The sequence below is a fragment of the Myotis brandtii genome, unplaced genomic scaffold, assembly GCF_000412655.1.
Source record: "Myotis brandtii unplaced genomic scaffold, ASM41265v1 scaffold185, whole genome shotgun sequence".
Taxonomy (NCBI): Eukaryota; Metazoa; Chordata; class Mammalia; order Chiroptera; family Vespertilionidae; genus Myotis; species Myotis brandtii.
This window is the reverse complement of record NW_005356870.1, coordinates 3657389-3683357: the sequence shown is the minus strand read 5'-3', so window position 1 is coordinate 3683357 and position 25969 is coordinate 3657389. Positions and strand designations below refer to the sequence as shown.

Sequence of the window (25969 nt, the reverse complement as noted above, 5' to 3'; positions counted from 1 at the left end):
CAATCTTGGGTATAAAGAATGATTATATAAAAGCATATAAAAGAAATACCCAATTCTATAAATTCTTCAGCTTCTGAAGATGGAAAATGGCATATAAATTGGTATCTTAGTCCTCTGAGAGAATTAACAAAAATTAAAAACATAAGTAAAATCAAAAGGGGTCAGACGTGATAAATCATTGATAACAACTCCCCCCAAACCCAGGATACTGATAGGTGAATCACAGAAATTTTAGATATTCATTCTATATGACTTAACATACCTTCTTATAGTTTCTGAGTATTAGAAAATAATCCCTTGTTGGTACGTAATAGTCTTGGATAGTGGCAGCATTTAAAAATTATTAGAGAATTACTTCAAATAAACATTGAAATGCAGACTCTTAATAGATGCTGTAGACATGTGGAAACTACACACTACACATGATACGCCAACCCGAGTTAGCTCATGTAATACCCAAAATAATATAAGATTGCACAATCTCTCTTGCTAATACACAGATATTTTCTTGACTTTGCAAAAGGTAGGCAATTGTATTTACCTAATTTAGTTTTTCCCTGGTAGTAGTCCTATAGTGATGACATAAATACTGAACATACCTATGAGAATCATTCATTCCTACGATAGCATTTAATCTTGTTTTCTATTATTCAGCTCTTTTACAGCATTTTTCATTTCCAAAATGCCCTGCAATTAATTATAATAGTTATTTCTCATTGTATTGCTATAAGGAAGGCAAAGTTAATCAATTGCTTTTGCAGTGGAGGAGCTACACAGGGTTTTAAAAGATCATATGTATGTTCTCTGCCCTGTAGGCAGGTATCTAGCATTGCCCTATGCTATGAATCTATACCACATGCTCCCTGGGGCCAAAGACTAGATCTTATTGCCTGCTGTATATCCAGACCTAGCAGAGTGCTTAACTCATGCTGTATGCAAAATAAATATGTTGATTTAATAAAGGAGAAATGGGATTGAGAAAATAGAACAAAGGACCTCAACATACTTGCCCCTCACGACCACCCCCCAGAACGGAAAAGCTGGGCTTGCCCACTCTTGTTTCTCCATGACAACAGAGTAGGTAGTCTTACTCATTTTACACAATAGGGCAGTGTTACTCACTCTTAAATCATGATGGCAAAGCCCATATGGTGTGTGTCCGCCAGATTACCAATGATATGATTGACTGTTACTACAACTATTTCTAAAATTTAGAATTATCTTTCCTAATATCACATGATCTCATTTATTTGTGGAATCTAATGAACAAAATAAATTGACCAACAAAATAAGACCTGAAGCAGGAAGGCATGGAACAGACTGACATACCTTGATGTGGGGTTAGGGGGACAAGAAGAGATAAACCAAAGAACTTATATACTTATATGCATAGCCCATGGACACTGGCAATAAGGTGGTGAAGACCTGGGGATGTGCGAAGGGGCTTGGAGGAGGGAGGAATGGGGGGAGAAAATGGGAGATATCTGTAATACTATCAACAATAAAAATATATTAAAAAATAAATGAATTAAAAGTTGTGCTTCTGCATATGATAAGCTATCCTTTTCTTAAGCTAACTCAGGCATAAAGAATCAAAGAAATAATTCTCACAGCTTCAATCACAGCACGAATATGGAGAATGTTAGAAGGGAATGAAAAGACAGTTACACATATATAGCCAAAGGAATTGGGAACTAGTGGCTCTTAAATTTCTTGGAAATTAGTGCAGAAAAGGTGGGATTCTTGTAAAGATAGTGATTTTGGTGACTAGGTGAATGCTGAGGTTAAACCAGATCCTGTCAAGTCTCTCTGAATTCTAAAATTCTATACTGTGCTGATTGGTTCCTCCTCTGATAAGATGGGAATCTGTACAGTATTCAAAGTTTATTTTATTTTTAACAATAGTTAAACTAAAAATGTTTAATGTTTTGGAACTTTTGAACAGTTGTTCACAGTTGTGAATATTAAAAATTGCCTTTAAACCATTACTTCTTCTTTTACAACAATGCCATGTAAAGCCTTTTAAATCCTGAATACATCTGCTTAAATTATATCAATATAATGTGGATATTAGTATACTTTATATTGCCAGCAAAATTAGTAGCTTTGAGTTTACTCCTATTCCTACTACTTTATATGAATGTGTGCCCTAAAGAATGGGCCTTACATTCAAGGCCTCATTTCCAATTTCAAAGAGGGGAAGGGAACATTATCCTATATAATAAAAGGGTAACATGCAAATAGACCGAATGGCAGAACTGAACAACCAATCAAAGTGTAATATGCTAATGATATGCTAAGGCTGCTCAACTACTTGCTATGACGTGCACTGACCACCAGGGGGACAGATGCTCCAACCGGTAAGTTAGCTTGCTTCTGGGGTCCGGCTGACCAAGATGGGCTGGACATGCCCTGGAGCCCTTCCGTGGTCCCTCCCCAGCCCTATAGTGCACAATGGGGTCCCTCAGCCTGGCCTGCGCCCTCTCACAATCTGGGACCCCTCAGGGGATGTCAGAAAGCCGGGTTCAGCCCGATCCTGCAGGCCACTCCTCTTGGGAGGGCGCCAGATGCAGGGCTAATGGCTCAGGACTGATCGGGACTGATCGGGACTGATTGGGACTGATCGGGCAGGCACAGTGGGCCCGGGATGAGCGGGAGCGGCAGGTAGGAGCTGCAGGCAGGGTTGGACTGTGGGTTTCGGACCGATCCCTGCAGGCCACCCAGAGGGACCCCACCTGTGCATGAATTTGTGCACCGGGCCTCTAGTTTCTTATAAAAATTAGAGTTCTGGTTTTAAACATATCAGTAGAAAAACAATAGCTATGCTATTAAGTTTGAATCTCTAACTTAAATTGCTACTAGTATACATGTTAATAAAAACAGGACAATTAACTAGAACATTTTGACTGAGAAGCAACACAAACATTATTAATTCCCAAACTAGGAAGCAAACATCTAATTTTTATTAGCCAGAACCATAAATACATAGTAGAAAAGATGACTTACTATCAGCTTTAATTTATGTAAGGAAGGACTTTTCAAAACCCTTCAAGCAGCATGTAGTCACTGGAAATCAGGCCCATACCCTTCTAACACTAAAGTGGCATCATTACTCATACTCAGATGGGAACAAGGACCATGGTCTCATTTTTCCACATGGCAACAAACATTATTGGCAGTTAATTAAAATTAATTGCTACAACTAAAATGATGATAAATCGCTTAGAGAATTCTTGCATATTGCTCAAAAGTAGTTAATCATCTTTATAGTTTAGAACATACATCCTTGAAGTTTAGAATGGTAGCACTGCAAGACCTCCTACAGACTAAATTATAGTAATGAGATTCTCTTGGTAATTCAAATGTAACTGCCTTTTTGTAAGAAATAAGACTTAGGATAAATTCTACACTAAAGCAGGTCACATTAAAGGGATGTTTCGATGCACCTGCCCAGCATCTCTGTTTTTAATAGAGTAATTTAGAGTTTCCAAAAACAGTACCTCTTGATGCATATAGCATTAAGGTGGAGAGTTCTTTGAGTGTTAGGAGTACTATCATTAAATATTAAATTAGAGGTTATTTTGCTCCCTCCATTATGACTACAGGTTTGCTGCCATGATTTTAATAGTGGTATGTGTCAATATACTCAGTAAAGATCTGCTTGTTTCTTGCCTGTTTTAAAAAGATGTCGGCCACAAAAAGGTACTATGTACTGATATACCGAACAACGTGGATGATCTTAAAACTATTAGGCTGAGTGAAAAATTCCAGAATAGACAAAACAAACTAACCCGTGGCAACAGAAATAAGGGCAGTGATTGCTTTTGGAAGGCAGGATGGGGGGACTGTGGGAGTGTTGATTGGGAAGGGGATCATGGGAATTTTCTGGGGTGAGAAAAATGTTCTGTATTGATATTCATCGAACTTACCGAATGATATATTAAAATCAGAGTATTTCACTTTATGTAAATTATACCTTAATAAAAATGTTAAAACGTATTACTGCTAAACACAATATTGTTGCTAAAGCATCAGAGGTTGAATGGCATTTTTCTTTTTTGTATTTCAAAACTTCTCTCTGCACACTATCCCCTTGAGAGCAACACATCCTAGAATGGGATCCATGACTAATAGTGTACAGAAGACATGGAATTTATATCAGGGTACTGAACCAAAACAGGTTTTTGTTACTGAAGAAAAAAGAAGACAAATTCTTTTATGGATCATACTAACTGTTATCGGTTCTAAGGAGGGACCTAAAACATCTTATGTTTAAAAGGTACCTAAGGATAGAAAAGGTTTTCCCAGTCAAATCTGTTACTTGAAAATACTAGTTTCTAAAGCCATAAAAATCAATAAAAACTTGGTTCAAATGTTACTTAAAAGTGATCATGGCTGTATGGCCTTCATTCTTTTTTTCTTTTTTGGTTCTCCAAGGATGAGTCGATACTGGTGGAGTAAGTATGGCAAGGAGACTAATTAACTTAAAACATGTAGGTGGGACGGAAACAAGATTTTACCTTATGCTGCTTGGTGCATAATCAAGTATATATGTTATATCACATTTTAAAACCATTTTGAATGCCAGTAATTGGGCCTAATATATGATTACCTCACCATTTCAAACCCAAGGTGCCATGTGTTCATCAGCTTTAAAGAGGTTACATGCAAAATCAAAATATCTCATGAGTTCCCAATTTCCTATAGAAATAACCTTGTAACACTATCTGACAATTCTAGAAATAAAAAAGTAAAAAATAGTCTATTGGTCTGAGAAGAAAATAGTAATATCCTGAAATGACAAGTATTCATGGGCAAAATTAAAACTGCAATCAAGTCAGATAATTATTTCTCCAATTTATTTCTTTGTCCAATTCTAATTCAAACCCACCAAAGGTTCATGCTGTCTTGAATCCACATTTCATACAAAAACATTTAAAATATATAATTTTACTATTAATCATCATCTCCACCCGAGATTAGAGGAAAAAAGAAAAAAAAAAAGGAAGCAATTTCCCTAGCATAATGCCTGACCTATGGGAGGAAACTCAATAACTATTTGTTGAATAAATGAATGAATGCTTTCATTTCCCTCAAATTGCCATCTCCTACCTCACATATTGGCTCCTTACTGCATATTAAAAATTCAGTATGATTGAAAAGAAAAAGCACAGGCACAGCCTTAATTAGCTAAAAACAAAACAAAACAAAACAAAAAAAACCATTGCTCTGAAACCCTTACGCCACAGGTCATTATTGCTGCTACTGCTATTGTGACATAAAAATCACTTAAGCATAAATTGACACAATTGTAAAACAATAAATTGGTACAAGATAACCTATATTTTTAGCTATGAAATTTTTCTTTTAAAAACTCAATTAATGACATTAAAGGACATCATTTGCTTCTCTAGAGTGAACAATAAAAACTTAGGTAATTAATAGAATGGTTAGCTGTGTGATGGTTCATGTATACAATTTTCTAAATAAAATTTTTGTTTAAAGGCTACCCTGCAATGTAGGTGCCAGGACAAGACCTAGGTCAACAGGACAGGAAGGAATTTATCATATTTTAGTCATTAGGATTGAGTCCTGGAAGGCTCACTAGGGTGGAAAGCCCAGGCAGTAAGACTAAATGATAGAGAGAGATCAAAGACTCAATGATTTCAAGCGAAGAGGCTGAATCTAGGCAAGTGGTATTTCTGTACACCAAATACCAATATAATGACTTGCTATGCCTTCTGCCAGGGCTAAACCCAATAGCTGACTGCGGAATTGAGCCTAGAGATGTGACAAAAACAAGAAAATACATAGAATACATTTAAAAAGAAACTATTTAAATTAGCTATAAAACATGTGTTTAATTGTACCAAATTGATTTGAAATTTATCATTTAAAATTTCTATAGTGTTATTATGAAGGTTTCAATGAGTGGTGGGCTCTCTAGAAACCTTGGCATTTGATTATGTCACTAAATGATCTCAGTAAGTCATATAACCTGCCTGGCCCTGCTTTCTCTATCTGTTAAGTGAGGTTAGTGATATTGAACTAAACTAACCTAACTCAGTATTTTCATCAGAATGAGATGCAATATGTAAAAGAATTTTGAAAAATATGTGAAATTACATATAAACTAGAGGCCCAGTGCACATAATTTGTGCACTCAGGCGGGCTGCTTAATTTACTAATTCAATTAATAAAGTCTCATTTTTTCTTATCAATATATTATTTGCTATACTAGAGGCCCGGTGCACAAAATTCGTGCATGGGGGCGGAGGGTGTCCCTCAGCCCAGCCTGAGCCCTCTCTCAGTTTGGGAGCCCTGGAGGGATGTCCAACTGACAGCTTAAGCCTGCTCCCTGTCAGTCAGACATTCTTAGTGCTGCTGTGGAGGTGGGAGAGGCTCCTATCACCGCTGCTGCACTTGCCAGCCATGAGCCTGGCTTCTGGCTGATTGGCTCTCCCCCTGTGGGAGTGCACTGACCATCACGGGGCAGCTCCTGCATTGAGCATCTGCCTCTGGTGGTCAGTGTGTGTCATAGCGACCAGTTGTTCTGGCATTGGGTCTATTTGCATATTAGCCTTTTATTATATAGGATTATTATAATTTAAAATTCCATATTCTCTCCCCCTCCATATTCTTTTTACATTTAATTTAATTTAATTAGAAAATATTTCAGAATTAATGGCCAGTTATGGAAAAATCTTTAGGACAAATGAATCTGTTGTACCAGTAAGTAATTGAGTTTATCCATTATTGGCTCTTCATTGCAATGTATCTACAGTGAAAATTATTATGATTTCTGTTTTACAATCATGGTAGAATCAGGCTTATTTTATTTGGTTAAGACGTTGGTGAAATATTCATAGTTGAAAACACTGATGGAGTTTTGTAAAACACATATGGACAGAAAAGGAGTTTGTGAAGGTATTTTATGTGTGATGAGAGTGAACTAAATGAAAGTAAGAATGAATATAAAAGTCTAGGGAAGAGAGGGCAAATATGTGATATTAACTGTCCCTACTCCTTGCATTCCTCATCCTCTCCCCAACTCAGTTCCCCATGCTCACACAGAAATCACAGCAACCTTTTATGATGAGCCTGCATGGGGCTTCACAATCATCTCCAACCTAGAGCTCAGGAAGTCATCACAGCTTGAATAGAGTAGGCACACGAGATGAAACAGATTATTACTTTCACCCTAGGACATCAAAGAGATTTGGCATGGGGAAGACGGAATTATTGTTTAAAATAATATCACTGTAGTTCTCTAAATTTGCATCAATGACATATATTTTGAGCAGTATAACAGAATATAGATAATTACTCACATTTAAAGGATAAATTGTTCAAGGTAAAATAACATGCAGCATTTTATAATAGCATCAAACACACTTCTCATATACACCAACACACTGCCTGACACGTGGCAGATAATCAGATTAATATCTGTTGAATAAAAAAATGACAGTTTGATTAAGCTACAACAGCTGCTTTGAATCAAATAATTTTGGACAAGGCACACTTAAAGCTAATGGCAGTGGAATATTCTTATTTTGTAAATTATTGTAATTCTATTCCTCAGCATAGGGCCCGGTACAGAGTAACCACTGAGTAAATGGAACAGGATGATTTATCTATAAAGCAAGGGAAAGGATATTTTTGAAGTAAAATTCAGGATGTGCAATAAACAAAAGATCCCATATTCTACCACACCCTAATTTGTGAGTCATTCTTTGAAATAAAGTGACATAGTATTTCTTATCAGGTTTTAAAATTATCACTTTCATTCCCACTTGTCACCATTTTGATTTGTCTGTTAAGTACTGTGATCCCGAAGAAACAAGATTTCTAAGGCAAAATGAGAACAGGAACAGTGGTTTTTAAGTAAAGAGAGATTATTTCAGTCATGAGCACAGTGCTAGGTATTGAGAGGAACATAAAAGAAGAAGAAACAGACTCTGAGTTTAAGCTTAAATTCAAGTTAAGATGATAGGAATTTATATGGGAAACTAAGCTTAACATTTTAAATATATTTAATCAAGTTTTAGACTTGATTAAGATGTCTTAAAAACATCCTTTGAAACTGGAAGAATGGCTTATTTAAAGCTTTGTGTACGGGGCCAAAAAAGAGATTAAAAAATTAAGTGGCAGGGTCAAGAGGGTTCTGAGCAACTTAAAGCGGAAACACTTTAGGGAAGCAACCATTACGAAATCTGAAGGATGCCAAGAAGGAAAGGATGGTCAATAAACGCTAGATGAAACAAAGAGGATGTGGAGGAAAATGAGAAAAGGCCACAGAAGGAAGTCAAAGGTAACTTGAGGTTTCTCTGACTCCAGGGATACAGAAAGTGAAAGGGTTCTTAGGGATCATCTGTTCTGATCCAATCCCCGCAATTGCCTGATAAGCAATTTGGGTTCCACAGAGGTTAACTGACTCGCTCCAAGCCCAGCTGGAAAGCACTAAGCCAGGGCTTCTGCACAGCATCACAGCACCCCTACCTCTGTACCACACGGCTGTATGCCAGGGGGGCAGAGGTGAGATTTTTTAATGCCATGAATGCTTGAAATAATAGTCCAAATAATACACAACTAAAATTGTTTTGGTTTTATTAATTATAGGACACATATAGCAAGTAATTTAGCATTCACATTCACTTTATAGTTATTTTGTAACAAAATTATTAAAACTAAGTTGTTACTTAGAATTAAATTATTGAAAATCTAAGTTAAGAATCAAGTTTTGTGTTTACCTAAAATATTTTCCACATAAAATATTTAAAAATTTCCACCAAATATAATGTAGATTTTCTGTAATATGTCTCAACTCAGAAGCAAATCACCTTAATGGAAGGTATTGCTTGAATCCCAGCTTGGTATGTTATTAAATTTAATATTTGAGTCTTTTTTTTTAAAAAAAAGAGTCAATAAATGGTGATTAACAAACCAAATCGCACATAGTTACCTAATGACCCAAAGGATCCCTTAAATAGGAATAGTTTAATAATACTTGAAGAAGAAGAATGCAAACTAGCTTTAGTCATAAATCAAACAGGCATCCTTTAGTCTAAGTAAACTTAATATTATAATTGATAAAGTAGGTAGATAATTGTCCAAAAAAAAAAAAAGGCTCAGAACTCGGGGAATTTTCAGGCTGGGTTTACTATATAAAAGAGTCCTACTGGCAAAACATGAGTGCCTAGTTTATGTTAGATACTACAGAGGAGAGGTTAAGTTCTAGGCTGCTGAGAGCGTGTGCCCGGAGGACTGCATGGTGCTAAGTGAGTTTCTGTGATTTAAGAGTCATAATGGGGAGCACAGAAGAACGATCTTAAGTAGTGATGGGAGCTCTGCAAAGAAAAAAAGTAATTGCTTAGTATGTTACTCAGCCAGATATACCACAATCTTTCACTAAAATTTTCCATTCAATATCTTTTTCTCCTTACTAAGAACACATTCCTAATTTTATAATGGAAATCCAAGGAATAATGAGATTCAATTTTAAAGAATTCTTTTGAAGTAAATACTATCTACATGTTGCAGATCATTAAAGAAAAATCTAGGGGCTACAAAAATTATGGAATTATTTTAAATTGCTCTAAGTAAGTTGCATTTGTCTGAAAAAATCATAATACATTGATATTATAAATTGTATTAATGAAGTGGAGAAAGATTCAGTTATCATTATCCAAGAATCATAATCAACTAGTTTTTGTGTCAGTTCCAAGATAATTTAGGCCAAGAAAAGGTAGATCTTTTTCTACGTCAAAATCATAAGCATAATGCTCATAATTATTGCATTTCTGGTTAGTTACATGGATATTGCTTGCAGGATTTCAAACTTTATTGATTTCTAAAAAATTTAATTACAGAAGACAACCGTTTTGCTTTTGAAAAAATAAGAGTTTGAAGAATGTTTCTTGGCTTGTGGTTTTTCTTACTGTTAATGATTTGGAAAATAACATTTGAAACACTCCATTTGCTGAAATGCATTTTTATTTATACCTATTTTCTCCCAAATTATGTTTCTAATAAAGCTGCTTGAGGGGAACTGTTATATTGTACTAAGCCTAGACTTAAAAATCATTTATTAAACAATAACACTGTCCAATTCCAGAAAAATTTCCAATCTACTACATAAGTAATGTGAAAACAACCCTAGAATGTTTATAGCAAAAATATGCAGATATTCCAGGCTTTATGCCTAATTGCCCTCTAACCTCAAACCTTCAATAAGCAAACAAAGACAAAATATCCCTCTGGAGTCCTGTAGGTCTCATGGGAAATCAAGGGTTAACTTTCCCTGTAAATCAGTGGAAAGATTCCAGGATAAAATATCCTGTATTTGCAGACACCCAAAGACTATAAAAAATCTCTTAACATAAGTACAATTGCTTTTAATTGTAAACCTTTTTACATGTGAGAATTACAACAATACGGAATACTATAAAGATTATACTTGGAAAGCTAAGTGGCAATAACTATAAACCCATTATTGATGGGAGAAGGGATAAGCAAATATCTTGCTTATTAAAAAAAAAAAAAAAAGCCTGAGAAATAGAATGGTGGTTGCCAGGGGATGACAGTCTGAGTTTTGTAAGATAAAAAACAGTTCTGGAGCGTGTTGTACAACAAGGTGAATATACTTAACAAAATACTTAAAAATAGTTAAGAAGGGTTAATATAATAAGAAATGGTTACAATGGTAAATTATGTTACGTGTGCTTCTTTTTTAACCACAACTAAAAAAATTCAAACAAGACCAAAGAGTAAGGTATTCAGATTGACTAAGGATATCTTTTCTACATCCAATAAATTGTAAGTAGATAACTTAAAAAAAAAAAGGATTGAGAAAGTAATTTGAGATTTAGAGGGTCAACTTGTGAGAAAATGAAAGATAAATCACCTATGAAAATAACATTTCAGGCTGGAAAGACTCAGAACGTTTTGGTTGGGAAACCTGGGGAGCACACACTCAGTGGTGAAATGTCAAGTAGTTTGAATTATGAGTTTAGGAGGTGGGGGAGAAACTAGCATTCCCCGTGATTGTTGCCCAGGAAGCTAGCCAAAATGATAGTACGAAACCTTAAATACTTGCATTTATGTATTTAGCTTCTCTGTGTTTAAAGTGAGCCCTCGATATTATTTATTTAATATGATAAAGACTCATTTTCCCATGTGTTACTTATGGCTGACAGTATTAAAACCTAAACAATTCCAGCTGAAAAAATGATATGGATAAAAGGCTGCAAGTCTAGGTCCCTGACAAAGAATGGCTAGCAGACCACTTGTATCACAAACAGCAGTTTCTGAACCCCACTCTGGATCAACCAAATCGGAACCTCTGGTGATGGGATCCAGAACCTACATTTGCAATGCACGATGTACAGTAGTACTTGAGAATGACTGAACTACATTTCAAAGGGAGAAACTGCTGTCATTTTAGTGGAAGGTTAGAACTCCTTTGAGGCAAATATGGAGTTTAATGCTTAAGGGCGTCTTGATGACATCATCATGGCCATGAGGCTTTGAGTTCCTCAGGGGTGCATTGAAGATTCTCTGCTGTTTTAAAGGAGGGCCTGTTGGAGTAAAGCAATCTCTTTGAAGTATCAGAATAGACACATTCCAAGGTGAATCAAATGGTAGTTTGTGCTGCAAGAGCCAGCTGTTGGGCTACTATCGAAATTTTTAGAGCTACAATGAGAACTTTTCAGCTCTAAAGCAGGGATGACAAATAGCAAATATTTGGCACGAGTGCTGTTTCTCTCTCTTTCCTTCTGGATGCAGATTTCAAATTCTCAATATAGCAAGTTAAGGCCATCAATTATAGTTAACAATCGATTGTAGTAACTTCTCCATGGGCGGGGAAGGGATGGGGTAGGACTGGGTTCTCCTTATAATTTACACACACACACACACACACACACACACACACACACATATTTGTGCACAGTAAAATTTACTTAGCTAAATATTTAGAAATGTTGTAATACAGATATAGTTTATAGACTTTGGTGTAATATATTTCAACTTAGGTCTCTCTGTAAAAGGTATTATTTGTCCACTAGAAATTTGGAAATGTTACAGTACCAGAAGAAAGCACAGCTGACTGGAAGAAGTGACAAGAAAAAGTGGGCCCTCCAAGTGAGAACTGAGTTTCATATTGGTTCATACTAGATCCCTGAATTTACATATCATCACTACAACTATCCATCTATCCTTAACAGAGCCTGAAACTCTCCAGGAGAGAATCACACATGTTATTTGCAGAAATAATCAACTCACTTGAAAACATATTTTCTAAAACAGAAAATTTAATATGAAATTAGCAAACTATGTTGGTTTTTTCCATCTTAAGTTAAATTAATAGTGCGAGAAAAAAATAAAGAATGAAAATATTTTATTGCTTCAACCTTTAACTAGAATTTAATATGGATTTTTATAAAGATAAACTTTATCTGCTAATATCCAATCATTTGATTTTCCAATTTACTGTATTATCTCTCATGTCTTTCCAAATAAATCCTTAGCAGCTACTTCTGAGTAGCAATATAAATGTATTTGTTTTTATAACTGTTTCTAAAAGATGATTAAGTAAAAATTTTCTCATAAAAATTAGAAAAGCTAGACTTAATTTTGCAGTGCAGATTTCATAAAACCCATCTTAACTAATTCATTTAATTAGTTAAGCTCATGAAATTTTGAAGACTGTTTCTTATATTATTTTTCAATAACAAGGGGTGGAAGGAAAAAAGTCTTTCTTAATGTTTTCAGAATAATACTAGAAAAATTGAATTCACACTTCTTTATTCAACTTGGTAAATTAACAGAGACCCTGAATACAAGAGTTCCAAGTATTATTCCCCAGAATCCTGTTTCTCAGAGTCAATAAGAATCTTCAAGATAATAACAATCTATTTCTTTTCTGATTTGTTAATTCCCTCTAGCATCCTACATTAAGTGCATGTCCAGTCTCTGACTTAAATAATTCTGGCAACATGGAGGTAACACTGCTTCTTAAAGTTTGTTCTCATGTTGAGTTGAAATCTATAAATCTGCCATTAATCTCTATTCTGTCTGAAGCCTACTCAAATTATAATTCTAAGACTTAGATTTTTTAAATCTAAAATTTAAGTTGTAGCAATAATACAAACAGAATAGAGAAAAGAAAGTTACACTATCTGCAATGATCCTTTTGAGTTGGTCACTATCTCTGTTATGTCAGGGGTTAATCTTTTTCACAATTAGAAATTCATTCATTCTTTTGGAGCACTAATCATTGAAGGGGTAGTAGTTACAAAAAGAAGTTAATGAACTTAGAGAACTGCCAAAACTCTAGAAATGAATTAATTTAGTATTTCTGTTAGGATGTGATCCACTAGAATGATAGCTATTAAGAGGTTATTTGTAGTCATATGTATTAATTGAATAGATTTACATATAAGATATGGTTTTATTAATTTTGATCAACACAATTGTAAAATGTCTACAGGTTGGCAAACGTAAGTTATTTTTAAATATATTAGTTACATTTTAAAATAATATGCTCAATGAGAATTCAGGTAGAGTATTTCTAAATTTAAGTCAATGGGTTCAACTGTTAATTTTTAAAAAGTACCATAAACACACTACAGTATATATATAGTTCCTCTATCCTGCATGTATAGATAGGACACAGGAAGATGGTGAAAATATATGCTTTTTAAAAGAAATTAGTATATTTACCACATATATTTTAAGAGATAATCAGCATTTTAAGCTTTAGCCTTTATTTTCTGTTTACTTAGCCTATTTAAGTAATTATGAACCATCTGAGCAACATGACATTATGAAATGTAAGTTCTCTTTAAGTCCTAATATTTAATATTCACTAAATTTGTATTAATAATTCTTGAGTATAGAAATTATTCAATTTCCTTTACTAAGATTTATACCCCAGAATTATTTAATAAATTAAAAATAAGCTTGTCTCCATATATTTGAACTCTAAGCTCTTCATATATAGATTCATAATTATTCATTCCTATCAGAATGATCTCAAGACAGCTGTCAAAAAATCAGAGGGAACAAAGAAAAGTTATTAAATATAGTGAAAGGATAAAAAGGAAAGAAAATAAATTTAACCTAAACTCTAGTCAATTTATAAAAAATGTTTGTTTTAAGATTTGTAAACTTTTCAAGGCAGAATGAGTAGCACTGAATCTTCTTTCTAAGATGCTACAGCTGTTTTGACCATGTTCCTCCTTCACTATCTTTTGTAGCTAAGTTAAAATCACATCAACCTACAGCAGTGGCTCTTAAATGTGGTTCCCACATCAACTGCAGTGGTTCACCTGGGAATGTCAGAAATGAAAAATTTTAGTCCTCTTCTCCGGCCCCCCCCTCCCCCCCGCCCTCTTCCTGGCCTAGGGAGCAGAAACTCCGGAGGTGGGGGCCACCAATCTATGGTTTAACAAACCCTGTAGGTAATTCTTAATCACACTAAAGTTTGAAAACCACTGGCCTAGTGGAAAAAAATGTCTACCTATAAATAGGGCAGTCATTTCAGTTTATCTGTTGGGAGTTAAAGAAGAGGAAACATAGTAATTAAATATGAAAATGAACAATGTAGGAAGAGTAAGATGACAGGAAAAAGTGGCAATAAGTCAATAAAACTCTCACTAATATTGGTAAGATTTATTTACAACTGATTTAACATGACCATTCATTTTTGGTTCATGAAAATAAAATTGTAGATCTATGGTGAAGAGTAATTTGTCTTCTCTCTGCCCTTAAGGGTAGAATTGAGATGATCCATCTACATGTTCATTTGATGCCTTTAAAAATTATTGACCTTTATTTCAAATAGTTGGTTGAAATGAGAGGTTCAATATGTAAACTATACTAAGGATCAAATAAATTGTATTTATTAGCACCGTCCTTTAACCAACTAGAGGAACCCTCATATAAGCAAGTATATGTCTCTTGTTGACTAGACCCATCTATAGGAAACAGTTTGGGAAAGATAATTCCCAGTAATCTGAGGCAGATTTATTTATAGTGGTGGTAGGGGGTAGACTGTGATTTATTAGTTAGCAGACTAAATTTCAGATTAAGTCTTAAAGGCAGTGTAGCCTGAATGAGCACAATCTTTGGCTTGTCAATTTGGGTTCAAATATAACTCTGAAATATCGAACCAGTTTTTAAATCTCTGGGAAAATATATTAAAATGGAGATGATATGAGGGTTGTTAAGAGACTTAGAAATAGTAGATATAAGGGGCCCAGCAATGCCTAGTATATGGTCAGTATTCAATAAGTAATAGTTATTAGTATTAATACATTTTGATTTTTCCTTTTATTACCACCTTCTCTTTAAAAATGGTCATGGTGCAATTTTCCTAAAGGCTAATTCATTTCTGAAATTACCTGTAAATCATGCTAGACAAAATATTTTCTGAAGATCCACTGAGTATTGAAGAGTTGGATAACTGACCTTTCAGTCCAAGTGGAATGTTATATAGAAATATGGTAAGAATGTTGAAATTAATTGAGTGAAGTATTATCCCTTCCTTCTCAGAGTCTATAGATCTAGTTCAGTGCTCGGCAAACCGCAGCTCGCGAGCCACATGTGGCTCTTTGGCCCAGTCAGTGTGGCTCTTCCACAAAATACCGGCTCTTCTACAAAATACCAACTTCTGCGCATGGGCCACGAAGTTTCAATCACACTGTACGTGTGCGCCCGCACGTGGTATTTTGTGGAAGAGCCACACTGAAGGGGCCAAAGAGCCGCATGTGGCTCACGAGCCGCGGTTTGCCGACCACGGATCTAGTTCATAGGGCAATTTCTAAATTTTCAAAGAGCAGCTTTAGTTTTTATTGTTTTAATTGTTATCTGAACAAATAAATAGGATGGAGTAGGGCCATGGTCATAATGGGAGGAAATTGTGTTTTTACCCACTTCCAACAGGTTACAGCGTATGGAGCGAGGAAAACGAGGGAAGAAATTAACAAAATTACATATGTGTGTATATACACTGCAAAACACACTTTGGTTACTCTTAAACATTGTCTTTGATAAACAAATAGGTACCAGAAAGAGATGTCTAAGGAGAAAGGTGTCACTCTTTTTTAATCTTCCCTATAGACAGTGGTGGTGGCACTGCAAACTGGAGGACTAGGGTGCCTAAATAAATGCCTCTAAGACAGAAACCTTGTGTGCTTCCTCTCTTCCCCTCCAATCATCAACCTTTACAGTTTTTCAAGAATAAAAGCAAATAAACAAACCCATTATAATGTTTTATCTTTGCACATCCTACTACTTATAGGTCCTCTAAAACAGAACCATAGTGTTCACAGCAGTTCAGTGCCCTTCCTTATTTTCTTTGTTAAATGTAATGTTCAATAGGACCAAGGAAAAAAAGGTCAAAAGCAGTATTTGAATCTCAGGGACGATGGCAAAGATAGTTGCAGTGTATTATTTAGCAATGTAATAATATATAGCTATTTCAGAAGCAATGACATTTCAAGAAGTGATGTTATTTTTAACCCTTTTCGGTCCAACCTCGAGGTTGACTCGACAGACCAGGCGCTAGGAGCAGGTCCAACGTCGAGCAATAAGAACATTAAAAAGTTCAACATTCAATCCCGTCAATTAATTTGGACCAGACTGTTTGAATTCCAAAAATAACATTGGACCACAAAGGGCTAAAGTTCTCTTGTCATGCTGAATATGAGAAATGATTATAGAATGTGTAGAAACAAGTGATGATTCCAAAGAATGAGACCTCATATAGATAATAAAAATACTTCTCTAAAAAAATCAAAGCATAGGATAGCTATGTAGTTAGTATACAACAATTTGGCCTTAAAAAGAAATAGCAAAATTTTATTCTGTGTGGCTAAACAGATTGTGTGTGTGTGTGTGTGTGTGTGTGTGTGGCTAATCAGTTCTATATATATAAAAGCCTAAATGACTGTCTGACTGTTTGACTGGTAGCTATGATGTGCAATGACCACCAGGGGGCAGATGCTCAATGCAGGATCTGCCGAGCTGCAGTGATTTGGCAGCTGTGGTTCTTGGGTGACGCACCCGGAACCAGAGAAGAGGGAACCTGATTCTCGTGCGTCACCTGAGAACCGCCCTCTCGCAATCCAGGACTCCTCGGGGAATGTTAGAGAGACGGTTTTGGCCCGATCCCCGCAGGCCAGGCCGAGGGACCCCACTGGTGAACGCACTGGGCCTCTAGTAGAATTATGAAAGTTTAGAATAGGAGGGAACCTTAGCTTTTAGCACAGTCTTGTTCATTTTTCATATAAGGAAGCCATTTAACAAAAGTTACATCATTTGCTCTAGGCCAGGCCATTCACTGGCAGAATTAGGTATTATTATTCTTTTTCAAATGCTCTTTTAAAGGTTAAATAGGGATTTAGTTTTGAGAATGACTTATTTTTTTTATTTCTTTTTCTGTTAGATTGATTTCTTTTGTTATAGGCAAGCAAAATAACAAGCAGATACCATTCTCTTCTCTTTCTTATTTTATATCAGCCACCTCTAGGTAACAACCTCATTAAATCCACAACAAATAACAAAGAATATCCTGAAGAAGAGTATTATCCAATAGAACCACTTCCTTTAAGAAAAAAAACAACTAAGTATTTCATTATAGAGGAGTCTCAGATAAAATAAATTCTGACTTTAATCAGATCAAATACAATAATTAGATTTATACCATTATTTTGATAAAGGCAAAAACCAACAAAAGTGACCCCTCCCCAATCTTACACTTTGAGCAACTCTAACTTTTATACACTATGAACACTTTTCTTAGGGATTACTTTCTCCACCCCCCCCCCCCTTTTTTTTTTTTTTACCCCTACTATTTCCTGGGAACAATGAAAACTTTGAATGGAATAACACAGAAACCAAGTATAATGGGGTAAATGAGAGATAGACAACTCGTATTCAATTTTAGAAAAAAGTCAACAACATTCAAGAAGAAACTATATATTCCATTTAAGTGAGTATTTTTTTCATATTCACATCACAATCTGACTTCACTGTGGAAGTACTAATTCATTATGAATATGTTTTTATTTACTGGTAGATGCCACTGGCCTCAATCAGAATAAGAAATTACTCAAAAGAGATATTCAAAAAAAAGTAAAAATTTTAAGACATATATTACCACAAAGCACCAATATGGGAAACTCCTTGATTAGTGTGGGAAATGGTTAATATTTTTTAGCCTAAATTTAACCAAAACTCATTTTGAAGATGAATTTACCTTCCTTTATGACCCTTCTCTTCAAATAAGGAACAAACATATAAACCATTTTAAAGTTAAACAAGTAAATACCCAGATATCTTTACCAATGTTATAGATTCTGCAAAGGATAGTTATTTGTCATTAAAATAAAAAAAGCAAACTCTTTTATGTTTTAAAAATATATATTTAAGAGAATCCTGTTTTCTAACAACACCTCTCTCATTTTACAAACAAAATCATGACACCAATTATGGAGATATGATTCTAAAGTTTAAACCAATGCTTACATTTCTTTTAAACCTTTTTAACATTTTTGTAAAATTTACAGAAACCAACCCATTAAAAAACTTATTTCTCAGCCCATATATTCTTTAAGATAAGCCTAATAGCATTGGATCTTTTACCCTGGTTGCTTTAATTTATGATTAGATAGTATCCTTCAGGATTCAAGTATAAAACCTTTACTTTTTCAGATAACAATTTTCCTTGGTGGTCCTTAGAAAAGTGACTTTAAATGCCCCCTTGATGTGAATAAAAAGAAAATTATTATTTTGGGGGAGAACTATTAAAGTAGTTTTGTCCATATTTTCAGGAATAATAATTATGTAACATCATTTTTAAACAATTATATTTGCTATTTTATATTTTTCCAGCAGAGAATGGAGATGGTTTAGTTGTACTTGCGACATCATAGCCCCAAAGTTTTTACTCTTTCCCCAAATCATCATGGTATCTTCTGGTCCCAAGGATATCTGACTGGCCCTGGGTCCTTCAATGGGGAATCAATGCTTTAAAAACAATCAGGACTAGTTTTATCCCTTTGTTTAGTCTTGGATTTGAGTAAATTGCTAAATGAATTATTCATAATAACTTTATGTCTTTCTCACCAAAAACATTAAAGCTCATGTTAATAAATCAAATGATTTCAAGAGAGTATAACATAATTTTTTGCTATAATTCTAGTATTCATTTGCGCTTATAATTCATTCCCTTTTTTCTAAAGAATAAGATAATAGTAACGGAACCACTACAATTGGACTAAAAGTGGTAATTTGTTAAAACTTTTGATATGGGTGTTTTCCATTAGAGAATCCAGTTAATCTAAAATAACATGTTGTTAAATAATTTAATATTCTGCTGGTCCTGATCTGTATTACTTCAGGAAAAAGATCAATACTTTTTTGGGAAGAGAGAAGATAGGAAGGCAAGATGGCTAGGCATAGGGAAGGGAAACTGAATATTTATACATTTTAAAGTTAATATATACACATAGTATTTGCATTTTAAGTAAATACCAATGGGATTCATTAAAAATTTTAAGGTTCTCTTTGTGTAATAATATAGTTCAAATTAAATGCTATGTTAGCTAGATCAAGTACCAGTATAAAATTAAAAGGAAAGAATCCACTTATAATGACAGATCTAAAATTGATACTACTGGGTATAGGATAGTATATGTGATATGTTTTAATTTGTATGTTTAAAAAGGATCTATGTATGAATCCATATGCTTGTATATGCAGAGTAACTCTAGAAAGATATACAAGAAATTGGTAACATTGGTTGCTACTTTTCATTTTCTACCCATCTGTAGATTCTAAATATTATGTTTTCCATATTAAAAAATATTGATTAAAAACCCACTACTAAAATAAATTTAAATTACTTAAAAAGTCATGTCAAATTAAGAAAAAGACTTTTTCCACATTATACAAAAAAATACACTAACACATTGTTTTTTCTAAGACCCACCTACATAAATTTGGGTAAATTTACTTCATAACAGAGTAACTGTAATCTAAAAACTCAGTTTTCACATGACAATAAATTGGGAAAACACATTTTCCCTGTACCTCACTGCTACAACATTGTGGACTATGGATTGTCTTAACAGCATGCTAACATCCTTATTCTCTTTCTCTCATGGGCTAGTCATTAGCCACTACTTTCTCTATGAAATTCGAGAAATCTTTAAGGAAACTTCAGAGAGATTTTAAGAATCCTATTTGGCAGTGATAAATATTATGCCTGTATTGTTCTGTTGGCATAGAATAAATTTTTAACTTCTCCTTGTGGTTTATTTTAGATTTTATCCCGCCAAAGATGTGTGGTGTTTTGGTAAAGACACAGTTCACACTATGTGGTGACTAAGCAAAGTCTTTACCTAAAGCTTGGAATCAGATTTTTATAAATAGTGCTAATGGAAAACATTTTGAAATAAGCAGGGAAAGAAATCTTACACTTATGAAAAAATTATTTTCAGGACACCACTTAAAAATTCAAATTAAGTCCTATTCACTTAAATATTAAAATAAACCATAAAACAAAAGCTAAAGGAATGATAATACATTTTTCAATGGTAGCTGCTTATTCAAAATGAGTGTCTGAGAGTATATTCCAATTTTATCCTCTTCAAATTGTGCAGCTCAGATAAATGTTTATTTTACTGAAAATATTTGCAAAATTACAATATAAATACATGATTATATTAAGATAGGATGACTATTTATAATGTATTCTTATCCACAGATATAAAAGGAATGCAGTAAATATAGTATGCTCTCGATGAATTGTTAGTACACAGTGTTTCTTAGTAAAGTACATACAACCTATTATTAAGCAACAATTATCTAGTTTTCAAATGTACATTTCAGGAAAATTTTAGGATGAAAGGATACAATAAGTCCCCCAATACTATTGGTGTTTGGTGAAAGTTAGTTCTTCTGCAAATTTTGAAATAATATATTTATCTCAGCAATTGTCCTTAGGCACTTTGCATTTCCTCAATTTGAAATTTTATTTCTTTAGTCTGGCTGTTTTCTTAATGACACCAGATCAGCCAACCATACTTTTAATTCTAATACAGTCATATACTGTCTTTTCATTAGTCATTTAAACACATATCAACAATGAAACAGAATCATTCAAAAAAATTTGTCAGCACAAATTCCAAAAATTAACTTTTAGGGTATTATGGGGAGTCTCAACTAGATATAGTCTCAACTGTAATATTAATCTGGGCTAGAAATAGTTTTGTTTTTTAATTGATTCTAGTCCTTAAAAATACAAATATGAACTCTACTTTAAAATTCTTTGTTAAATGTATTGGGCTTTGTTTTAAAAGCATCTTCTATCCTCCTTCTCCATTACATCAATTTAATGGAAACTTGTTAGTACAGCAGTTCCAACACAAACATATGCATGCAAGAGATCTTCCTATAGATTCTAACTACATAGTAATTGAAACACATCCCACCTGTCAAGTGGCATAAATGTACATCTTTTATATACAAAAGGTAAAGTGCATTATTAAATTAGTGAACTGACAGATTGTCTGCCTGGATCATATAGCTTTCAAATAGACAAATGTGAAATTCTCCCATTAGAACCAATTATTTCAAGAGGTTCCAACTAGCTTTTCCACCCTGTCATTTATTTTTTGGCCATGCTCTTTAGTGCAAATAAGCTTGTGTTTGACTCAAGTTTAAGGGACATGGCAATTTGGGGCTTTAACAAGAAAAATTATAAAATGTGGCAGAACATTAATACTTTTATAATACATTGCATCTTTTGCATATAAGCAACAGATTAGTGCTGCTTTCAATTGCTAGGAGCACACTGCCAACTATTATGAGGAACCCGTTTCCAAATTTCATACTATTAGCTTATATTATTACAGTTTGAGTCTGTACCACATTATGCTTGGGTTATTATGTGCAAACATCACCAGTGTTTTACAATTGTACAGTGAACTAGGAATTTTGGTTACTAACTTTAATGCTCGTGTTTTGACTTCTAATATCCTCTTGCCTTAAGAGTTTAATGTCTTCAAGGCAGGGATCCTGTTATTTTGAAGACTACCATGTACACTTGCAAGTCCATTTATGTCACAAATGACAATAAATAAAATTTATATTGCACAGATAAGAATAGTAGCTTATTTTACAAGATACATGGCAATACGTGTCCTAATACCAGAGTTTTAAACTGGATCTTATTTGACTATGGCTAATGATTGATTGGGAATTTTAAGTATCAAAAAAATAGCATAATTTCATTTTTTAATGAATACATTAACTATGAAAAAATGAAACAAAAGGACTGGCAGAAGGCTAATGATTCTAAAGCATATTCAGTTGCCAGTAATAGATGGTATATAAACATCTATCCAATCTGTAGCTTTGAGATGGTAAAAACTTTTAAGTATACATACAATTAGAAAATTTGGCTGCTTAATGAACTCTTTACTTAAGTATTAGTGCAAAATTAAACTAATAATATTTATATACAATAAATTAAAGATATTTATCTTTAAATCTGACATAGTATTGTGTGTATGTATATATACATATATATAACACATATATACATACACACAATCATATATATATATATATATATAGACACACTCAAATTTTATCAGACTAAAAACCAAAAAAGAAATCCTTTAGACTTAACAGATATAAATATTTTAGAAGGGAAGGTTTTAAGAGAGAGTATACAGTCACAACAATAGTGATAGGAACACTCAAATACTGGAATATTCACAGCTCCAGCTTGCCAAAATCTGACAGGTTGATTATTATTAATAGGCACTATGATGGGCAGCAATAACAATCAGTAGTACAATAATTCAAGTGCATACCACTCCTTCATATACCCAAAACGACTTTTATCAAACCTACAATAGTTACTTTAGTTAGGACTGTTTAAAGATCCTTGATACTTTTAGAGTCTAAATACCCACCATGTGCTATTAACTCTAGTACTAACATTATCCTCTAACCTTCAGTTGTTCCGTAGTGATCCAGATGGTCCACCATTATAATGCACTAATGACATTCCTTCAAACTACTTGAGGAAATGTGAAATACAGTCTGCAAACCAACACCAGCATATATGTCTGGGTTACTGAATGTTTGTTTTTAAGTCACATAAACCAGTGAAATTAATGTTCTCAATTCATACCATAAAGCTTCCTTAATGATCTTCCTTAAATGTATTTGGGGACAAACCTCTGAAGGAAAAAAATTTGTTAAAATAACCTCAAGTTACTTATAGCATATAAAAGAAGAGCTATATTCTGATCTCAATCCATGCAGCCAGCTCTCATCAATGAGAGCTATATTTGGGGGTTGAAATCAGTGTCTGGCCCTTAAACACGATATTATGGACTTCCTGTGTGGGAGGGGAATACAGCCGAGATAAAAGACAATCATTTCATTCAGAATAAAATGCAGCTCAACAGATAAAAATCAGTCAGTTAATACAGGGTGGGTTGGTACACATATACACTATAACCACTTGTTTAAAAAATTGCGTAGGTGTTGAAAAACTGCTGTGGCACTTACTGGAAAGTAATTTTTAATACATATAAATGGGTGAGTCTTGTGTAAAGTAAACCTTTTTAAGTATTATAAAGAGCACCTTGGAAAATGCCTGAATTTTCCTTTCAAATATATTTATAACCAATCTTCAAATAATATTTTTCCCAGGCTGAAAATTTACATTCTAAATGTTTTTTAGAAAAATCGTTTCCTCCCCCGCCCTTGGAATTAAAACACCTGTAAAAATCAGGTTTATACTGGAAGTGTTGACTCAGTTTTAAGGGTAGCAATTGCAAAAGTGCTACCAAAATATATTGTTACAGATGTATTTTTGTATCAGTTAACTGGTGCACCAACCCCTCTGAAATAGTGTTAAAGAAGAAGCATAAAATATAACACCTTGAGTCCATGATATATTTTGGGAAAAAAACCTCTCACAACCTTCAAATTAGCATGAAAAGCTAAAACAACAAAATTTCCATGGCAAAGCCATGGGATGACGCTTTCCCCTCAATAATGACGTAAAAGTAATTCCTGAAACTTTGGAAAGTCAATAAAAATCTATGATACAATCAATAAACAGGAGTGAAGATGGGATTGCAACTAACTTAGAATAACCATTTAAAACTCTCCCATAGCTTTGATATGGCAACTATAAACTGTAGAGTTACCACACAATTTTAAATTATGGAATACTATAGTAACTCTAAGATTTTATTCTTTAATGGTACTGTTTAATATTCAGTTATCCAATGGACAATTAATATATTTCAACTTGTACTTTTATAAATAAATATATTTATATTATACTTGAGGTCAATTTCTGTTCTGTGGTAACTGTCCTATAGGAAGCTTAGCAGCTTTTAATGAAGAAAGGAATGGGATACTTTTTTTGGGAACTTGTTAAATAGTAATTCACACTTCCAGATTAAATATATGTATCTTTTTTCAGGATTATGTCATAGTGCGATGTAAATCTTAGTTATGCTATTTAGAAGGTCAGAATGTCACATTCTGTGCTGATTTGCATACTTCAATAGTCTGGAGCAGATGAAGTAGCTAAACTATTTAGCTCTGGGAAGGTGGGAATTCCCATAAGAATTATAGTGTTCTATGTATAACATAACATGAGAATCGGACTCCTTGAAGTATAAACTATAGAGGTATTACTAATAACAAAGGGCCAAAAAAGAGGAAAAACTTCTTCCAATGATTACGGATCAGTACTTTTAGCCAATTTATGATTTTTAAATTTTGCCTGATGGAGTTCAATTTCACTCTAGTCGAGGCATTCTTGTTCTTCACCACTGGCCCTTCTGCCATCCATTTTCTTTTCTTTATGGCTGTTGCATATTTTCCTCATCTCTTCTTCATACTTGATAAAATTCTCCCCAAACCTTGTCCAAGCTTTGAACGGAACAGTAATAGTATTACGGTAAGGTGGCCTCACCTCACTTACCTTCAGGAAAATTCCATATTTATTAGAGCCCACATCAAAGTAGAACCTTTTATTGTCCACTCTGAAAGAAGTCCCCTCGGGGAGTTCAAGCGGGTCATCGTCTCCACCTCTTCGTTCTTCTATGTCCCCTTCGCCATAGTCTTCGATGAGCTGAACCAAGGCATCACGAAACTCAATCATTCCTTGTGCTGGGAGGACGATCGTCTGTTCTTGGCCCAAACTGTGGCCAAAGTAACCTATCATGCCAGTCCCCCGCATCATGGTTTGCCTAATCCGCAGGAAGCGACCCCGCTGGTTTTCCTTCAGGTCCAGATAATACTTCCTATTGTCCCTCTCTATGTAGTCCGTTTTGAGGACGCTGTGGGGGTGCTCCTCGGACCCCACGGACACGGGTGGGGAGGGTGCCAAGTGCTTCTGTCTCCGCCTGGCGCCCGGCTCTTTGCCGAGGCCGTGCTCTGGCCGGTGGCCCTTCAGGCCCAGGTGGGCGTAATGCTCGATGAAGTCCCCGAGACAGTCCTTCAGCTCCGCGGCCACCGACAGGGACAGGGTCAGCTTACTCTTCCTGATATTGTCCTGCCGGCCTCTGCCGATCCAGACTTCGGCGATCTTTAGGAATCGGCCCCGGGAGCTTTGCTTCACGTCGAGGTAGAACCTCTTTTTCTGGATGTCCACTCTTTTGGAGGCCAGCTCCTGGATTTCGGCCGCGCCCCCGGGCTGATTCGCGCCGGCTAGTGCCGCGTAGTGGGGGTAGTGGGCGTGCTGGGCCTGGGGGTAGAGTCTACTCTTGCTTAGGCCAGAGCCCCCCACATTCTTGCCTCCACGGCCGCGGCCGCCGCCGCCGCCGCCTCCCCTTCGCCTGGCTCTTTCCATCTTCAGCTGCAAGTGACAAACAGACACACGGGGCGGGGTGGGGGAAGGGTGTTGAGAACAATCGCA

At 34.8% G+C, this 25969-nt stretch overlaps 1 protein-coding gene across 1 annotated transcript in view; it reads right to left on the bottom strand.

Annotated features, from left to right (window-relative positions):
- PURG (purine-rich element binding protein G) overlaps positions 1-25963 on the bottom strand; it is a 30946-nt gene extending 4983 nt beyond the window's left edge. The window contains exon 1 of the mRNA XM_005864043.2: positions 25034-25963. Within this exon, the coding sequence (XP_005864105.1) occupies positions 25034-25903 (870 nt within the window). The 5' untranslated portion in view covers positions 25904-25963. The remainder of the gene's footprint in view (positions 1-25033) is intronic.
- Positions 25964-25969: the final 6 nt, after the last annotated feature.